The 15554-nt window shown below is 41.2% G+C and overlaps 1 protein-coding gene across 3 annotated transcripts in view; it reads left to right on the top strand.

The window, feature by feature from the left end:
* Nucleotides 1-15554, top strand: part of LOC128701156 (uncharacterized) — a 163665-nt gene that overhangs the window by 97183 nt on the left and 50928 nt on the right. For all 3 annotated transcript variants that reach the window (XR_011394061.1, XM_070100642.1, XM_070100641.1), the window contains exon 6: nt 14706-14834. Coding sequence is in view for 2 of the 3 variants with exons in the window: in XM_070100642.1 (XP_069956743.1) it covers nt 14706-14834 (129 nt within the window). In the remaining variant the exon portion in view is untranslated. The remainder of the gene's footprint in view (nt 1-14705; nt 14835-15554) is intronic.

Genomic DNA, 15554 nt, shown 5'->3' with positions numbered 1-15554 from the left:
TGTACTAGTGTTCGACCCTCCTCCTCCTCTTCTTCCTCTTCCTCCTCTTCCCCCTACTCTTCCTCTCTTCCCCCTACTCTTCCTCCTACTCTTCTCATACTCCTCCTCCTACTCTCTCTCTTCCTCTTTCTTCCCCTAATCTTCCTCCTACTATCTCCTCTTCCTCTTCCTCTTCCTCTTATTCCTCTTATTCCTCCTACTCCTCTTCCTCTTATTCCTCCTCCTACTCTTCCTCTTCCTCCTCTTCCTCTTTCCCCCTACTCTTCCTCCTTCTCTTCTCCATAGTGTAAATTACCAGGAGTCAGCAGCTGTCAAAATGACATACTGTCTCATTACTCACTCCCCCCTCCCGCCTGTCAAAACAATGGGGTCGGATGCTGCTTCCCTTCCTCCATTCTATCTAATTATCTTTCTCCCTCATTCTATCTGTCTTTTTATCTCTGTCTCACAGGTACACATAAATACAAGTATACATAGTATAAATTACCTAGGATAACCCAAGAAACCCAGACAAAGTGCTATACTCTGCTTGAAGATGTGAGTAAAAGTGATGACGCAGTCTTGTGGCTCTCTGAGACAGAGAGCTAGACGGATAGACAGGGAGCTTGACAGACAGGCAAATAGACAGACAGAAATGTTAGTATACCAGCAAAAACAAAGGGAGGGCGATGTTTATCTCATCTTTTGGCATCAGCTCTACCCTCATTTACCCTCATCAAACGTCAGCACTTATCAGATGTTATGTCCCCTTATCTTGTTACTGTCATGGGTGAACATTTATTATTACCTATTATTATTATTATGTATTATTATTATGTATTATTATTATTATGTATTATTATTATGTATTATTATTATTATGTATTATTATTATTATGTATTATTGTTATCATTACGTATTCTTCTTCTTCCTCCTCCTCCTCCTCTTCTTCTTCCTCCTCCTCCTCTTCTTCCTCCTCCTCCTCCTCCTCTTCTTCCTCCTCCTCCTCCTCCTCCTCTTCTTCTTCCTCCTCCTCCTCCTCCTCTGCCTCCTCCTCCTCTTGCCTCCTCCTCCTCTTGCCTCCTCCTCCTCTTGCCTCCTCCTCCTCTTGTTTCCTCCTCCTCTTGCCTCCTCCTCCTCTTGCCTCCTCCTCCTCTTGCCTCCTCCTCCTCCTCCATTCTTGGAACAAGTTTGAAGAGCTTGTAGTTCATAATCACTATCACTATCATCACCAATGCTCACATCTGAGTCTGGGATTTTGGAAAATAGGAGTTTCCTCTTTGATTCTGGTACAACTGAACATGAACAAGATGGCCCAGCACCAGAGGTGGAAGGCTGTGGGTTGTCTGGGTTTTCCTCACTATTACCCATATTATGGTCATTAGTTTAGGTCAAAACCTCACCAGAACCTTGAAACTCATCTTCACTGTCACTTCCATCTGTATTAGAATTGTCACTGGGGAACAAAAGTGTCCCAATTCGCCGAGGAGTGAGGAACTTCTTACCACAGGGCATGGTGGAAATTGTGTACTATGATGGCATTCCCACAATGCACCACTGGGTCCCAGATTTTTTTCCTACTGCGCACACCCACCACACAGACCCATTCTCTCACATCTCGGCTTATCAGCCTTTTCCTGTGAGATTTGAGGCCGCTAGAATTTATGCGTACTAGTACGACAAAAACCCCTAATTGTAAGACGTACTAGTACGACCAAAACCCTCAAAGGGTTAAAGGAGGGGTTTGGGATATTCGCAGTTTGGAGGGATATGTTGTGTATCTCTATACGTATATGCTTCTAAACTGTTATATTCTGAGCACCTCTGCAAAAGCAGTGATAATGTGTGAGTGTGGTGAAAGTGTTGAATGATGATGAAAGTATTTTCTTTTTGGGGATTTTCTTTCTTTTTTGGGTCGCCCTGCCTCGGTGGGAGACGACCGACTTGTTGAGAGAGAGAAAAAAAAAAAAAAAAAAAAAAGAGTATTACAAAGACAGGTTATATGGTCATTTACTGTGTTGCTGCACATTCAGTAGAATGGAGTATTCTGTTAGGTAATGTAATCAAAAAATGAAGTTTGATTGGGTCACAGATTAGACATTTATGAGATACAATTTATGAGACACAATTATTCAGTATTTATTTAGTTGTGGGTGAGTAAGTGATTTTTGAGAAGAGACTTGAATTTATAAACAGTGTTTCTTTTATATTAATAGGTAATGAATTCCAGATTTTAGGGCCTTGCATGTGCATTGAGTTTTTGCATAGCGTGAGATGGACACGAGGAACATCAAAGAGTGATCTGTGCCTTGTGTTATGGTCATGTGTTCTGTTGAGGTTGGTAAGATGATGTTTGAGGGGAGGGTTTATGTCAGAGTTAAGTGTTCTATGTATGTAATAGGTGCAGTAATAAGTATGGATGTTTTGTATGGTGAATATTGGTGGACTCTGCTGCCTGTAGTGGGAATTTATCATCATTCTGACTGCAGCCTTTTGTTGGGTAATTAATGGTCTGAGATGGTTAATTGTTATTGAGCCCCATGCACAAATTCATAGGTGAGATAGGGGTAAATAAGTGAGTGATATAGGGCCAGGAGGGCTGACTGTGGAACATAGTACTTTATCTTCGATAGTATGCCTACGGTCTTGGAAATTTTTTGGAAATTTTTTGTATATGTGTTCGAAATTTGAATCTATTATCAAGGTAGATTCCTAAAAATTTTCCCTCTGTGAATTTTGTGATAGGTGATCCATTTATCATTATGTTAAGAGGGACGTCTGTAGCTCTGTTACCAAACTGAATGAAGTAGGTTTTGTCAATGTTTAGATTAAGTTTGTTAGTACTCATCCAGGTAGATATTTTCTGTAATTCGGTATTTACAGTATTGGCTAGCGTGACTGGGGTTGGGTGAGAGAAGACGTATGTAGTGTCATCTGCAAATAGTGTGGGTTTGAGCGGTTGCGATGCTTTTGGTAGGTCATTTATGTATATGAGAAAGAGAATAGGGCCTAGGACACTTCCCTGTGGGACACCAACTGTAATTGGCTGTGCGGAAGAGTTTGCCCTGTTTGTGTACACACATTGGCTTTTGTTGCTGAGTTAAGACTTTAGGTAGTTATAGTGCCAGAGTCAGAAATAAAAGACTTGCAGTTACTAGGGAACCAAGGTAGAAAAAGTGTTATGCTTAGATTTCACACACAAAACAAAAAAAAAGATCTAATAAGTACATCAAATTAAAGCTGCAGTGGAACCTCAAAATTCGAACGTATCACATATCGAGCGTTTCAAACATAGGACCCTTTTTTCGAACCAACTTTGTCCCTATTATCGAACGCGCCCCTATTTTCGGACCGCCGGGTACCAGACCTGTCCGCCACCCCGCTCTGTGTCCCCGCGCAGGTGCCATGAGCCAGTCTGGCTTTGTTTATGCTTAAGTGAACACTAACCTGCACTTTCATTCAAACATTTTACGATTATTTCATTGTGTTTAGTGCTTGTGGGAGTGTGAAATAAGCTACCATGGGCCCAAAGAAACTTGCTAGTGGTACCCCTGTAGTAAAGAAAGTGAGAAACACCACAGATGTGTAGAAGGAAATAATACAGAAGTATGAGAGTGGTGTGAGACTTGTTGAGCTTGCCAGGATGTACAGAGGACTGTAGACAGTTATTTTGTGAGAGGGTCCAGTGACTCAAGCTGGTCCTAGTGGCATTACCCTTTGACTGTTTTCGACGTATAAATACGTCTTACGAGCCAATGTTTCTGACGTATATATACTCAATAATTCTAGCGGCTTCAAATCAAGCGGGAGAAAGCTGGTAGGCCCACATGTGAGAGAATGGGTCTGTGTGGTCAGTGTGCACCACATAAAAAAAATCCTGTAGCACACATTGTGTAATGAGGAAAAAAAAAAACTGATCGTTTTTTTGGAATAAAACGTCGACTTTGAGGTGTATTTTCGTATAGTATTTATCGTTGTATTCGCGTTTTCATGGTCTTAGGTGATAAAATGGAAAACATATTACAGAAATAGAGATGATTTTCATTACTTTGACGATGAAAACGACTTTGAAACTGAGCTCAAAGTAGCGGAAATGTTCCATTTTTACCAATGTTCAGGAGTAAATAAATCACACCACACGTCCAATACACGTCAACTGAGGAGTCTAATATTCTTTTACTAGCGCACTGATATTATTTATACCATTTTTACAATAATGCAGTAGTCTGCATAACAGTAAATTTTGTATTTTTTTGTATGAATAAAAAATCAAAATAGAAAGCAATAATAATATAAGAAGGGCCTAGAGATGTGACTAATGAAAAGAGCATATGTTATTTTAGTGCCACGAATGTCTACCTTGTTTATTCTGGACCCTATTTTGAAATTGACATCTTTTTTAGTTTGCGTGAAATTGGCCAAATTGCCAATTTCTGACCACCATATTGGGTAGTCCAAATTAGTAAATGGGAGGTTTCTTGTACTCAGCTGATAGATAAAATGGAGTTCTAAAGAAATAGCTACGAGTTTGGTCAACTGGAACAATGGAATTGGCTGAAAATAGGGCTCAAAGTCGGCAAAATCGCCGATACGCATATGTCGCAGAGACCGCTAACTTCGCGGGAGCATAATTCCACGAGTTTTCGACCAAATTTCGAACTTTTGGTGTCATTACCATCGGGAAAAGATTCTCTATCATTTCATAAGAAAAAATAATTTTTTTTTTTCAAAAATTGAGCGACATAGAATGACAGTTTCAGAGAGGCGCCTGAAACAGTCAAAGGGTTAAAAGACAGAGAAGGGAAGTAATCCCAGAGAGGGCTTTACCTGAAGTCCTCATGGAGGGGGATTCTCCTTCCAAACACTAACCCCAACTTCCTCTCTCCTCCTCCCTATCTTCCAGATGCCATCACCAATCTTCAATAAAGGCAAGTAAAAATGTTATTTTATATTTATATACATAATTGAACATTATAGTATTTGTTGTGTGTATGTAAAACTGTAATTAATCTCTATAAAATGTATTTTTTTTGTGAATACTTTTGGGTTTCTGGAACAGATTAATTGTCTTTCCATTATTTCTTATGGGAAATATTGCTTCGATTTTCAGACTTTTCGAATTTAGAACTAGCTCCTGGAACGGATTAAGTTCGGAATTTGGGGTGCCACTGTAAAACAGATATATACAAATGAGTGTCTTTCAAGAAAATGTCAGAACCTCCTGTACAGAGTAAGAAAAATGTGAGAATAATGACAAAATTCACCAGTGCTTCGCACGTGATGGACAAATTCTAGTAAGGAAAACAAAAGTAGACTGTGTGTACTATATCACAAATGAAAATGAACTGACCAGCTTCCTTTGAGATGCAAATCTTACAGAGTCTGACTAACACCAGTGACCAAATCTTTATACTACGTTAGTGTATGTTATTCCATTATTGTACTAGTCCCTGTACTATCACTTCCCAGATAGTATCTACTACCTCACTGTCTCATGTTTCTCACACAGTTGCTTGTGTGATTTAAATTTGTGTGTATTTTTATCCCTTCAGGAATATTGTTATTGATGAGTCCTTGATTTTATTCAAAGGAAGACTCTCATTCAAGCAATACATACCAAGCAAGAGGAAACGCTTTGGTATAAAGTTATTTGTACTGTGTGATTGCAGAAGTGGTCTCGTTTTGGATATCATTGTGTACACTGGCAGTAATACATTGAGAGATACCAGGAAGTTATTGGGTATCTCTGATGATGTGGTTCGAACAATGATGGAACCATATCTTGGTAAGGGGCATATATTATTTACTGATAACTGGTACACAAGCCCCATAATCAGTGATTTCTTGCGAGTGAACCTGACAGACGTGTGTGGCACAGTGCGTGGTAATCGTAAACATATGCCAAGGTTCGACGCCTGCACTCGCAGAAGTGAGGTGCAAGCCTTTGCTGCCAATGACACCATGGCATTTCGGTGGCATGACAAATGTGATGTCACATTGTTGACATCAGTTCACCGAAACGAAATGGCACATACTGGCAGGCACAATAAAGAGACCAATGAACCCATTCTAAAACCTGCAGCTGTCATGGACTACAACCTCAGTATGCGCTTAGTGGACAAATGTGACATGCAGATTGGGTTTGCTGATTGTGTACGCAAGAGTTATAAGTGGTATATAAAACTTTTTTTCCATCTTGTTGATATCTCCATGCTAAATGCTTATAACATGTACAAGTTGAAGACCAACAAAACACCAAAATATGGTGAATTTTGTTTGTCAGTCATCAGACAAATAATTGCCAAGTACCAAGGAGCAACACCTGCAATAGACCAGAGCCCACAAAATTACTAAAACACGCCATCTCGTTTGAGGCCTGGTGATCACTACCCCATACAACTGCCTCCTCCTGCTTTCAAGAAAAATGCTCAGAAGAGGTATTTTGTATGTGGACATACCACAAAAGCCCACAAACATGCAGAGACACTCGTTTTATGTGTGAGGAGTGTCAAGTGCCACTCTGCATATACGCATGTTTCAAAGAGTTTCACAAGTTGCAGCAGTTCTAGGAAAGTGTTCAGTGACTGTACCCTTTATTATTATTATTATTATTATTAACACACTGGCCGATTCCCACCAAGGCAGGGTGGCCTGAAAAAGAAAAACTTTCACCATCATTCACTCCATCACTGTCTTGCCAGAAGGGTGCTTTACACTACAGTTTTTAAACTGCAACATTAACACCCCTCCTTCAGAGTGCAGGCACTGTACTTCCCATCTCCAGGACTCAAGTCCGGCCTGCCGGTTTCCCTGAATCCCTTCATAAATGTTACGTTGCTCACACTCCAACAGCATGTCAAGTATTAAAAACCATTTGTCTCCATTCACTCCTATCAAACACGCTCACTCATGCCTGCTGGAAGTCCAAGCCCCTTGCACACAAAACCTCCTTTACCCCCTCCCTCTAACTTTTCCTAGGCCAACCCCTACCTCGCCTTCCTTCCACTACAGACTGATACACTCTTGAAGTCATTCTGTTTCACTCCATTCTCTCTACATGTCCGAACCACCTCAACAACCCTTCCTCAGCCCTCTGGACAACAGTTTTGGTAATCCCGCACCTCCTCCTAACTTCCAAACTACGAATTCTCTGCATTTTATTCACACCACACATTGCCCTCAGACATGACATCTCCACTGCCTCCAGCCTTCTCCTCGCTGCAACATTTATCACCCATGCTTCACACCCATATAAGAGCGTTGGTAAAACTATACTCTCATACATTCCCCTCTTTGCCTCCAAGGACAAAGTTCTTTGTCTCCACAGACTCCTAAGTGCACTGCTCACCCTTTTCCCCTCATCAATTCTATGATTCACCTCATCTTTCATAGACCCATCCGCTGACATGTCCAATCCCAAATATATGAATACATTCACCTCCTCCATACTCTCTCCCTCCAATCTGATATCCAATCTTTCATCACCTTATCTTTTTGTTATCCTCGTAACCTTACTCTTTCCTGTATTCACTTTTAATTTTCTTCTTTTGCATACCCTACCAAATACATCCACCAACCTCTGCAACTTCTCTTCAGAATCTCCCAAGAGCACAGTGTCATCAGCAAAGAACAACTGTGACAACTCCCACTTTATGTGTTATTCTTTATCTTTTAACTCCACGCCTCTTGCCAAGACCCTCGCATTTACTTCTCTTACAACCCCATCTATAAATATATTAAACAACCACGGTGACATCACACATCCTTGTCTAAGGCCTACTTTTACTGGGAAATAATCTCCCTCTTTCCTACATACTCTAGCTTGAGCCTCACTATCCTCGTAAAAACTCTTCACTGCTTTCAGTAACCTACCTCCTATACCATACACCTGCAACATCTGCCACATTGCCCCCCTATCCACCCTGTCATTCGCCTTTTCCAAATCCATAAATGCCACAAAAACCTCTTTAGAATTATCTAAATACGTACTGTTCACTTATATGTTTCACTGTAAACACCTGGTCCACACACCCCCTACCTTTCCTAAAGCCTCATTGTTCATCTGCTATCCTATTCTCCGTCTTACTCTTAATTCTGTACTGTACCTATGTATATATATTATTTTTTTTTTTATTCGCCGGTACTCTCCCGACCCGGGTCTTTTCCAAGTAGTGGTGACCCGGCCTTGGCTCCCTATATGGGGAGTGTCTCGAGACTTAATTAAGTCTCCCATGGGAGGAGGTACAAGTACCCCCTCATCTTTGGGACCAACTGTCCCCAGGCCTAGCCACATTCCCCGCCCTCACGGGGCTCGTAGGGAGAAGCTAGGCCTCTAGTCTGCCATCTGCCCCGCCCTAAAAGGGCTCGTGGGGATGGCAGTCTTATGAGCTGCAGATGGTAGCAAGCTCAGGCTGATTATATATATTATGGAACAGTAGTAATAAACAATGTTTTGTATTGTTTGTGTAAAAAAGTTTTATACACAAACTAATAGTGGTAACGTTTGTTCAGTTATTGTGTTGTAAACAATGAATGTATATTTGAACAATGCACCTTACTTTGGTCTCACAGACCACATAAGTTACTTAGAAAAGAAAAATATTGGAAAATACAAGAAACCTTCGAATTGGAGTAAATAAAAGAATACCGGGTGGGCGGCATTCGCCGCTGTTGCCATACGCTGCTCATTTTTTGCCAACTTTGCACCTCTATCTCGGTAAGTACTGATGGCAAAAAAATTTTTAGGCTTTAAACACTCGGTAAAATAATCCTAACATTTTGGTAAGAAAAAATAATTTTTTTTTTCGAATATTTTGCGACATAGAATGACAGTTTCAGAAAGGGGCCTGCGACAGTCAAAGGGTTAAATATTGCCGAGACCACTAACTTCGCCAAAGCGTAATTCTGTAAGTTTTCCATCAAATTTCGTACTTTTGGTTTCATTACCATTGGGAAAAGATTCTCTATCATTTCATAAGAAATATAATTTTTTTTTTTTTTTTGAAAATCACAAATAACTCGCACATAGAAGAGAGGAGCTTACGATGACGTTTCAGCCCAACTTTGACCATTTACAAAGTCACTAATGAAAAAGAGAGGGGGAGGGGTATATATAGGGAGGAGGTGGAGGAGGAAGAGGAAGAGGAAGAGGAGGAAGAAGAGGAGGAAGAAGAGGAGGAAGAAGAGGAGGAAGAGGAAGAAGAGGAAGAAGAGGAGGAAGAGGAAGAGGAAGAGGAGGCGGCAGCGGCGGCGGCGGCGGCGGCGGTGGTGGCAGCAGCAGCAGTAGTGAGGAGGAGGAGGAGGAGGAGCTAGTCATATACTAAGAAAGAGGAGCACGGCAAGGGAGCTAGGTGCCAACAGAGAGTAAGAGCAAGAACACAGAGGAGGGAAAAATAAATAAAGGGGGAACAAATACTACCACCTCCTGCCTATATGTACCCCTCCCTCTCTCTCCTTTTCATTAGTGTGACTTTGTAAATGTTTCAAGTCGGACCGAAATGTTGTCGTAAGCTCCTCTCTTATATGTGTGAGTTATTTGTGTATCATTCCAGTCATGGTATTGTGCCTTTTTTTTGTTATTTTGTTGAAAGTTCTTTGACACTGAGAGCAAGTTTGTGAGCAGCGGTCTCAACAGGGTGAAAGGGTTAAGAAGAGGTATGATAAAGCTCATGGAGCAGGTAGAGAGTGGGCCTAGTAGCGACCAGTGAAGAGGTGGGGCCAGGAGCTTTGACTCGACCCTTGCAACCACAACTAGGTGAAGTGAACACGTGCACACACACAGTCAACAGTCAAAGACCAGGTAATCAGGCTGAGGAAAAGGGGGGAGTTTACAAGAAATGACCTTAAAGTATGTGAGGAGCTCAACATGAGATTCAAAGAAGTATTCACAGTGGAATCAGAAAGGACTCCAGAAAGACAGAGAGGTGGGGGTAAACCATCAAGTTCTGGACACGATACATACAACCGAGGAGGGGGTGAAGAGGCTGCTAAGTGAACTAGATATCTCAGAGGTGATGGTGCTGGATAACATCTCTCTGTGGGTCCTGAGAGTGTGAGCAGAGGCACTGTGTGTGCCACTAACTACACCTACCATCCGACTTATGACCTGCTCGACATACGTCCACTCGACTTATGACCATGCATCTGGCAGCTGGGCTGGGCCGGCTGATGCACACCACTGTACAATATTTGAAAATACTCGCGGCGGCAATGCGTCATGCAGGCAGGATCAGTTTGAGTAACCCTGTCCTATCAGCAGCATCATACTGTATTAACTGTACTAACTGGACAGTAAATTTCACCATGGCCCCTAAGATGAAGTCTGTGGCAAGAAAGGCTCTTACTCTCGAACTCTCTATTTGTTTTCACTGTTGCACATAAACCTGTCTGTATCTGTCTGCCTATATATCTGTGTATCTCTGTGTGTCTGTTTATCTGTCTGTCTATCTGTGTGTGTCTGTCTTTCTGTCTACCTGTGTCTATATCTACCTGTGTGTCTGTCTTTATGTCTACCTGTGTGTCTGTCTACTTGTGTGTGTCTTTATGTCTACCTGTGTGTGTGTGTCTTTATGTCTACCTGTGTGTGTGTGTCTGTCTACCTGTGTGTCTGTCTGTGTCTGTTTCAGAGCCACTCATTAAGAGTGTAATTGGTCTTGAAAGATGCCATATTAATAATGATAATAACACAATAATAATCACTGAGGCGCATTAAATGTGTATAAAACGTTGATATAGACATTTTGCTTAATCCATCTATGATTTCTTTTTCAAAATTATATAATAAACATGCTACATAACAAACATATAAATTAACAAATATGAGATGTTTTTCTGGTCGGCTTGACAGAGTGAACAGGAATCATTCGTGTCCGGGCTGGTAACATTAACAACAACAACAACGTTTGTTTACATAACTCATGAACCTTCACTCTCATTCTCTCTCTCGTTTATTCATTTAATCTTGTTTACTCACCTCTCACTCTACATTAAGACTACAGATATTTTAAGGTAAGTAATGAGTGGACACGATTATTATAGTTTAATAATAATATTAATATTAGCACATATGTATTATTGTAATAATAATAATAATGATAGGAGTGAATGGAGACAAATGGTTTTTAACACTTGACGTGCTGTTGGAGTGTGAGCAAAGTAACATTTATGAAGGGGTTCAGGGAAACCGGCAGGCTGGACTTGAGTCCTGGAGATGAGAAGTACAGTACCTGCACTCTGAAGGAGGGGTGTTAATGTTGTAGTTTAAAAACTGTAGTGTAAAGCACCCTTCTGGCAAGACGGTGATGGAGTGAATGATGGTGAAAGTTTTTCTTTTTTGGGCCACCCTGCCTTGGTGGGAATTGGCCAGTGTGATAATATAATAATAAATAAATAATTATTATTATTATTATTAATTTAGGGCACTGGAGCACAGATCCACTGTATAACACTTTGTCTGGATTATTTGGGTTATCCTAGGTAATTTATACTATGTATGATAACTTCACTTACCTGTACCTGTGAGAGAGAGAGAGAGAGAGAAAGAGAGAGATGCAGAGAGAGAGAGATAGATACAGAGAGAGATATACAGAGAGAGAGATATACAGAGAGAGAGAGAGAGAGATACAGAGAGAGATATACAGAGAGAGAGATACAGAGAGAGAGAGAGATACAGAGAGAGAGATATATATATACAGAGAGAGATAGAGAGATACAGAGAGAGATAGAGAGATACAGAGAGAGATAGAGAGATACAGAGAGAGATAGAGAGATAGAGAGAGATAGAGAGATACAGAGAGAGATAGAGAGATACAGAGAGAGAGATACAGAGAGAGAGATACAGAGAGAGAGATACAGAGAGAGAGATACAGATTATATATATATATATATATATATATATATATATATATATATTAGAGAGAGAGAGAGAGAGAGAGAGAGAGAGAAAGAGACATTCAGTCAGCCAATCACCTACCCAGCCTCCCACCCACCCACCCAGCCAGCCAGCCAGCCAGCCAGCTATGTATTACACATGTTCCAGAGTTGTTTCTCTTTACTTAGGGTATAGGTTATACAACATTCTGGCAGGATGACACTATCAGTGGTATTCTCCCATTCCACTGTGTCGACAATACATAAAGATAACAGTAACATATGATACTGTATGCGATGTAAAATTTACAATACAGTTCACTACCATGTATACATTATATACAGTAAATAAATAATTAAAATATAACAACAGAAGTAAATTATGGTAAAAAAATGAAATAATGATTGTACATTACATTACAGTACTATGTAGGTAGTTTATATAGGAAAAGTTTGACATTATGCCCTACCCAGTATGTCGGCAATTTTCAAAGGTTCGATTTACGTCCATTTTGACTTACGACCGGTTGGTCGGAACCAAGCTTGGTCGTAAGTCGGATGGTAGGTGTATAATATTCGACACATCAAAACAGGGCGACTACCTGAGGCATGAAAAACAGCAAATGTAGTCCCAATTTTTAAAAAAAGAGACAGACATGAAGCTTTGAACTACAGACCAGTGTCACTGACATGTATGCAGAGTCATGGAGAAAATTACGTGGGAAAGAGTGGTGAAGCACTCAGAAGAGAATGACCTTATAAATGACAACCAACATGGATTCAGAGACAGGAAATCCTGTCACAGAACTATTGGAGTTCTATGACAAGGTGACAACAGTATGACAAGAGAGAGGGATGGGTAGATTGCATTTTCTTGGACTGTAAAAAGGCTTTTGACACAGTTCCACCCAAGAGATTATTGCAAAAGCTGGAGGACCAGGCAGGTATAACAGCTAAGGCACTACAGTGGTTCACAGAATACCTGATGGGAAGGCATCAGTGAGTCATGGTACGTAATGAGGTGTCATAGGGGGTGCCTGTGATGAGCGGGGTATATGTGAAGGACATGACGGAAGGGATAGACTCAGAAGTGTCCCTGTTTGCATTCAATGTGACGTTAATGAGGAAAATTCAGTCGGGGAAGACAAAAACAGGACTACAGAGGGATCTGGACAGGCTGCAAGCCTGGTCTAGCAACTGGCTTCTGGAGTTCAACCCCACCAAGTACCAAGTCATGAAGATCAGGGAAGGGCAAAGAAGACCACAGACAGAGTACAGTCTAGGGGGCCAAAGACTACAAACCTCACTCAGGAAAAGGATCTTGGGGTGTGTATAATACTGAGCATATCTCCTAAGGTGCACATCAACCAGATAATTGCTGCAGCATGTGGATGACTAGCAAACCTAAGAATAGCATTCTGACATCTCGGTAAGGAGTCGTTCTGGACCTTGTACACCGTATATGTCAATCCCATATTGAAGTAGGCAGCTCCAGTTTGGAACCCACACCTGGCCAAGCACATCAGGAAATTAGAGAAAGTGCCAAGGTTTGCAGTGAGATTAGTTCCAGAGCTAACTGGCATGTCCTGTGAGGAGAGGTTAAGGGATCTTGACCTGATGACACTGGAGGACAGGAGGGACTGGGGGACATAACATATAAAATACTGAGAGGAATCGATATTGTGGACAGAAACAGGATGTTCCAGTGATTGGACACAGGAAGAAGCGGTCGCAATTGGAAGTTAAAGACTCGGGGGAGTCACAGGGATGTTAGGAAGTATTTCTTCGGTTGTAGAGTTGTCAGGAAGTGGAATAGTCTGGAAAGGAGGTAGTGGAGGCTGGTACCATACATAGCTTTAAGAAGAGATATGATAAAGCTCATGGAGCAGAAAAAGAGTGGACATAGTAGTGACCATTGAAGAGGCGGGGCTCAGGAACTGACTTGACCCCTGCGACCACAATCAGGTGAATACAATGAGGTGAGGACATACATGCACAGACCTTCCTAGACACACCCATCCACCCACCTACCTACTCACCTACCTCCCTCCCTCCCCCACCCAATACACACACCCACCACACACCCTGTGGAAAAACCCAGGTTTTCCCTGCAAGTGTAATGACACATTTGAAAGGGGGGAGGTGAGAGAGGGAGAGGTTTGTGATATATTGCGGTGCTGCCATGTGCCGGAACCTAATTTTAAGTTTGTAGTTTGCACATTTACATTAGGCTAGGAATATAAGTGTAAGTAGTTTAACTACCAACATTGTCGTTCTCCGTAGACCTACAGCTTGACACCATGGGTGCCAAACCTCTCAGGAGGCCTGAAGCCTCAGTCGCTATATGGAAGCTCAGTGAGGTGGCTGTGTTATCACATGAGAGGATCACATATGATATTTCTGATATAATTTCATAAGCTTCTAGTCTGATTGTTAGTGACTCATTATTGGTTCTGGGCTGGGATAGACATATGGAAGGCTTCTAGACAAGGAATAACAAGGTAAGCTGTCATTGCACTTAAAGTGTTAGAATTTGTACATATATGTATTGTACAGGTATTTTCGTAGGCTTATGTTGTGAATGTGGGCAGCAGAGTGAGTCTTCCAGACCTTCACCCGGAGTGTTCAGCCAGCCACACCCTGGTAAGTATAACTGTGGTCAGAAGAGGTAATTTCCACATAGTGACTAAACATGAGATGGCAGTTGTTTAGTGTGGATTTGATTGATGAGGTTAGTAATTAGGGTGTTAGTCAAGTAGACCCATCTTTTTATGATGTGTCACACAGCTAGCTACACACTGTGTACCAATTGTCACAAAACTGGCTACACACTAATAAGCACTCTTGTATCACACAGCTGGCTGCACGCCGTACAGCTGCCCAGCTGGCCAACGAGGGCAGGAACAGTGTCAAGACTAAATGCCAGAAATGCAACTGTTCTTACCGGGGAAGTTTTGAGGATCACATCAAGCGTAGAGAACACTATGTAAGTTCCTGAGTTAATTATATCAAGCTTGTGTTTAATGGTTTGTATTGTACAATAGATGTGTACAACAAATTCAGTCTATCACCACAGTGTTCCAGTCTATCGCCAGTGTTACAGGCTATCACCACAATGTTCCAGTCTGTTACCACAGTGTTCCAGTTTATCACCACAATGTATTTCTGACAAACTAATCCTAATACTTTAAATGTTACTTAAGAATTAGACAGACTTAAGTAGGATTTTTTATGCAGGTCACTAAAATCATAAGTACTTTAGAGACACACAGATGATGATCAGACTAAATGCAAATTATGTGGTCAGACATATGGTCACTGTCTTGAGCACTATGTGCTTAATTGTCCACTTATTGATAGGAACCCCGCCTATACAGACTGATAGAAGTCAGTTTCGCTCCATTCAATAACCTAACAACCCTGCCCTGACATTTTGTAAGATCCTCCTAACTTAAACTACGAATGCATTAATTCATAAGACACTCACTGATATACTATCACCCATGCAAATTAAGAGCGTCCTCTCATACATTTGCTCCAAGGACAAAGTGTAACAGATCCTAAGTGAACTAAGAGCACAGTGTCATCAGCAAAGAGCAGCTGTGACAACTCCCACTTTGTGTGTGATCACTTATTGAGGAATATAGAGATAGACAGTATAATAACCTATGTGACATGTCAAGATATCTTATAAATGAAAATAAGA

The sequence above is a fragment of the Cherax quadricarinatus genome, chromosome 73 (genome assembly GCF_038502225.1).
Source record: "Cherax quadricarinatus isolate ZL_2023a chromosome 73, ASM3850222v1, whole genome shotgun sequence".
NCBI classification, from domain to species: domain Eukaryota; kingdom Metazoa; phylum Arthropoda; class Malacostraca; order Decapoda; family Parastacidae; genus Cherax; species Cherax quadricarinatus.
Note: the sequence above shows the minus strand (reverse complement) of the source record. Positions and strands in the feature narration are given on the sequence as shown.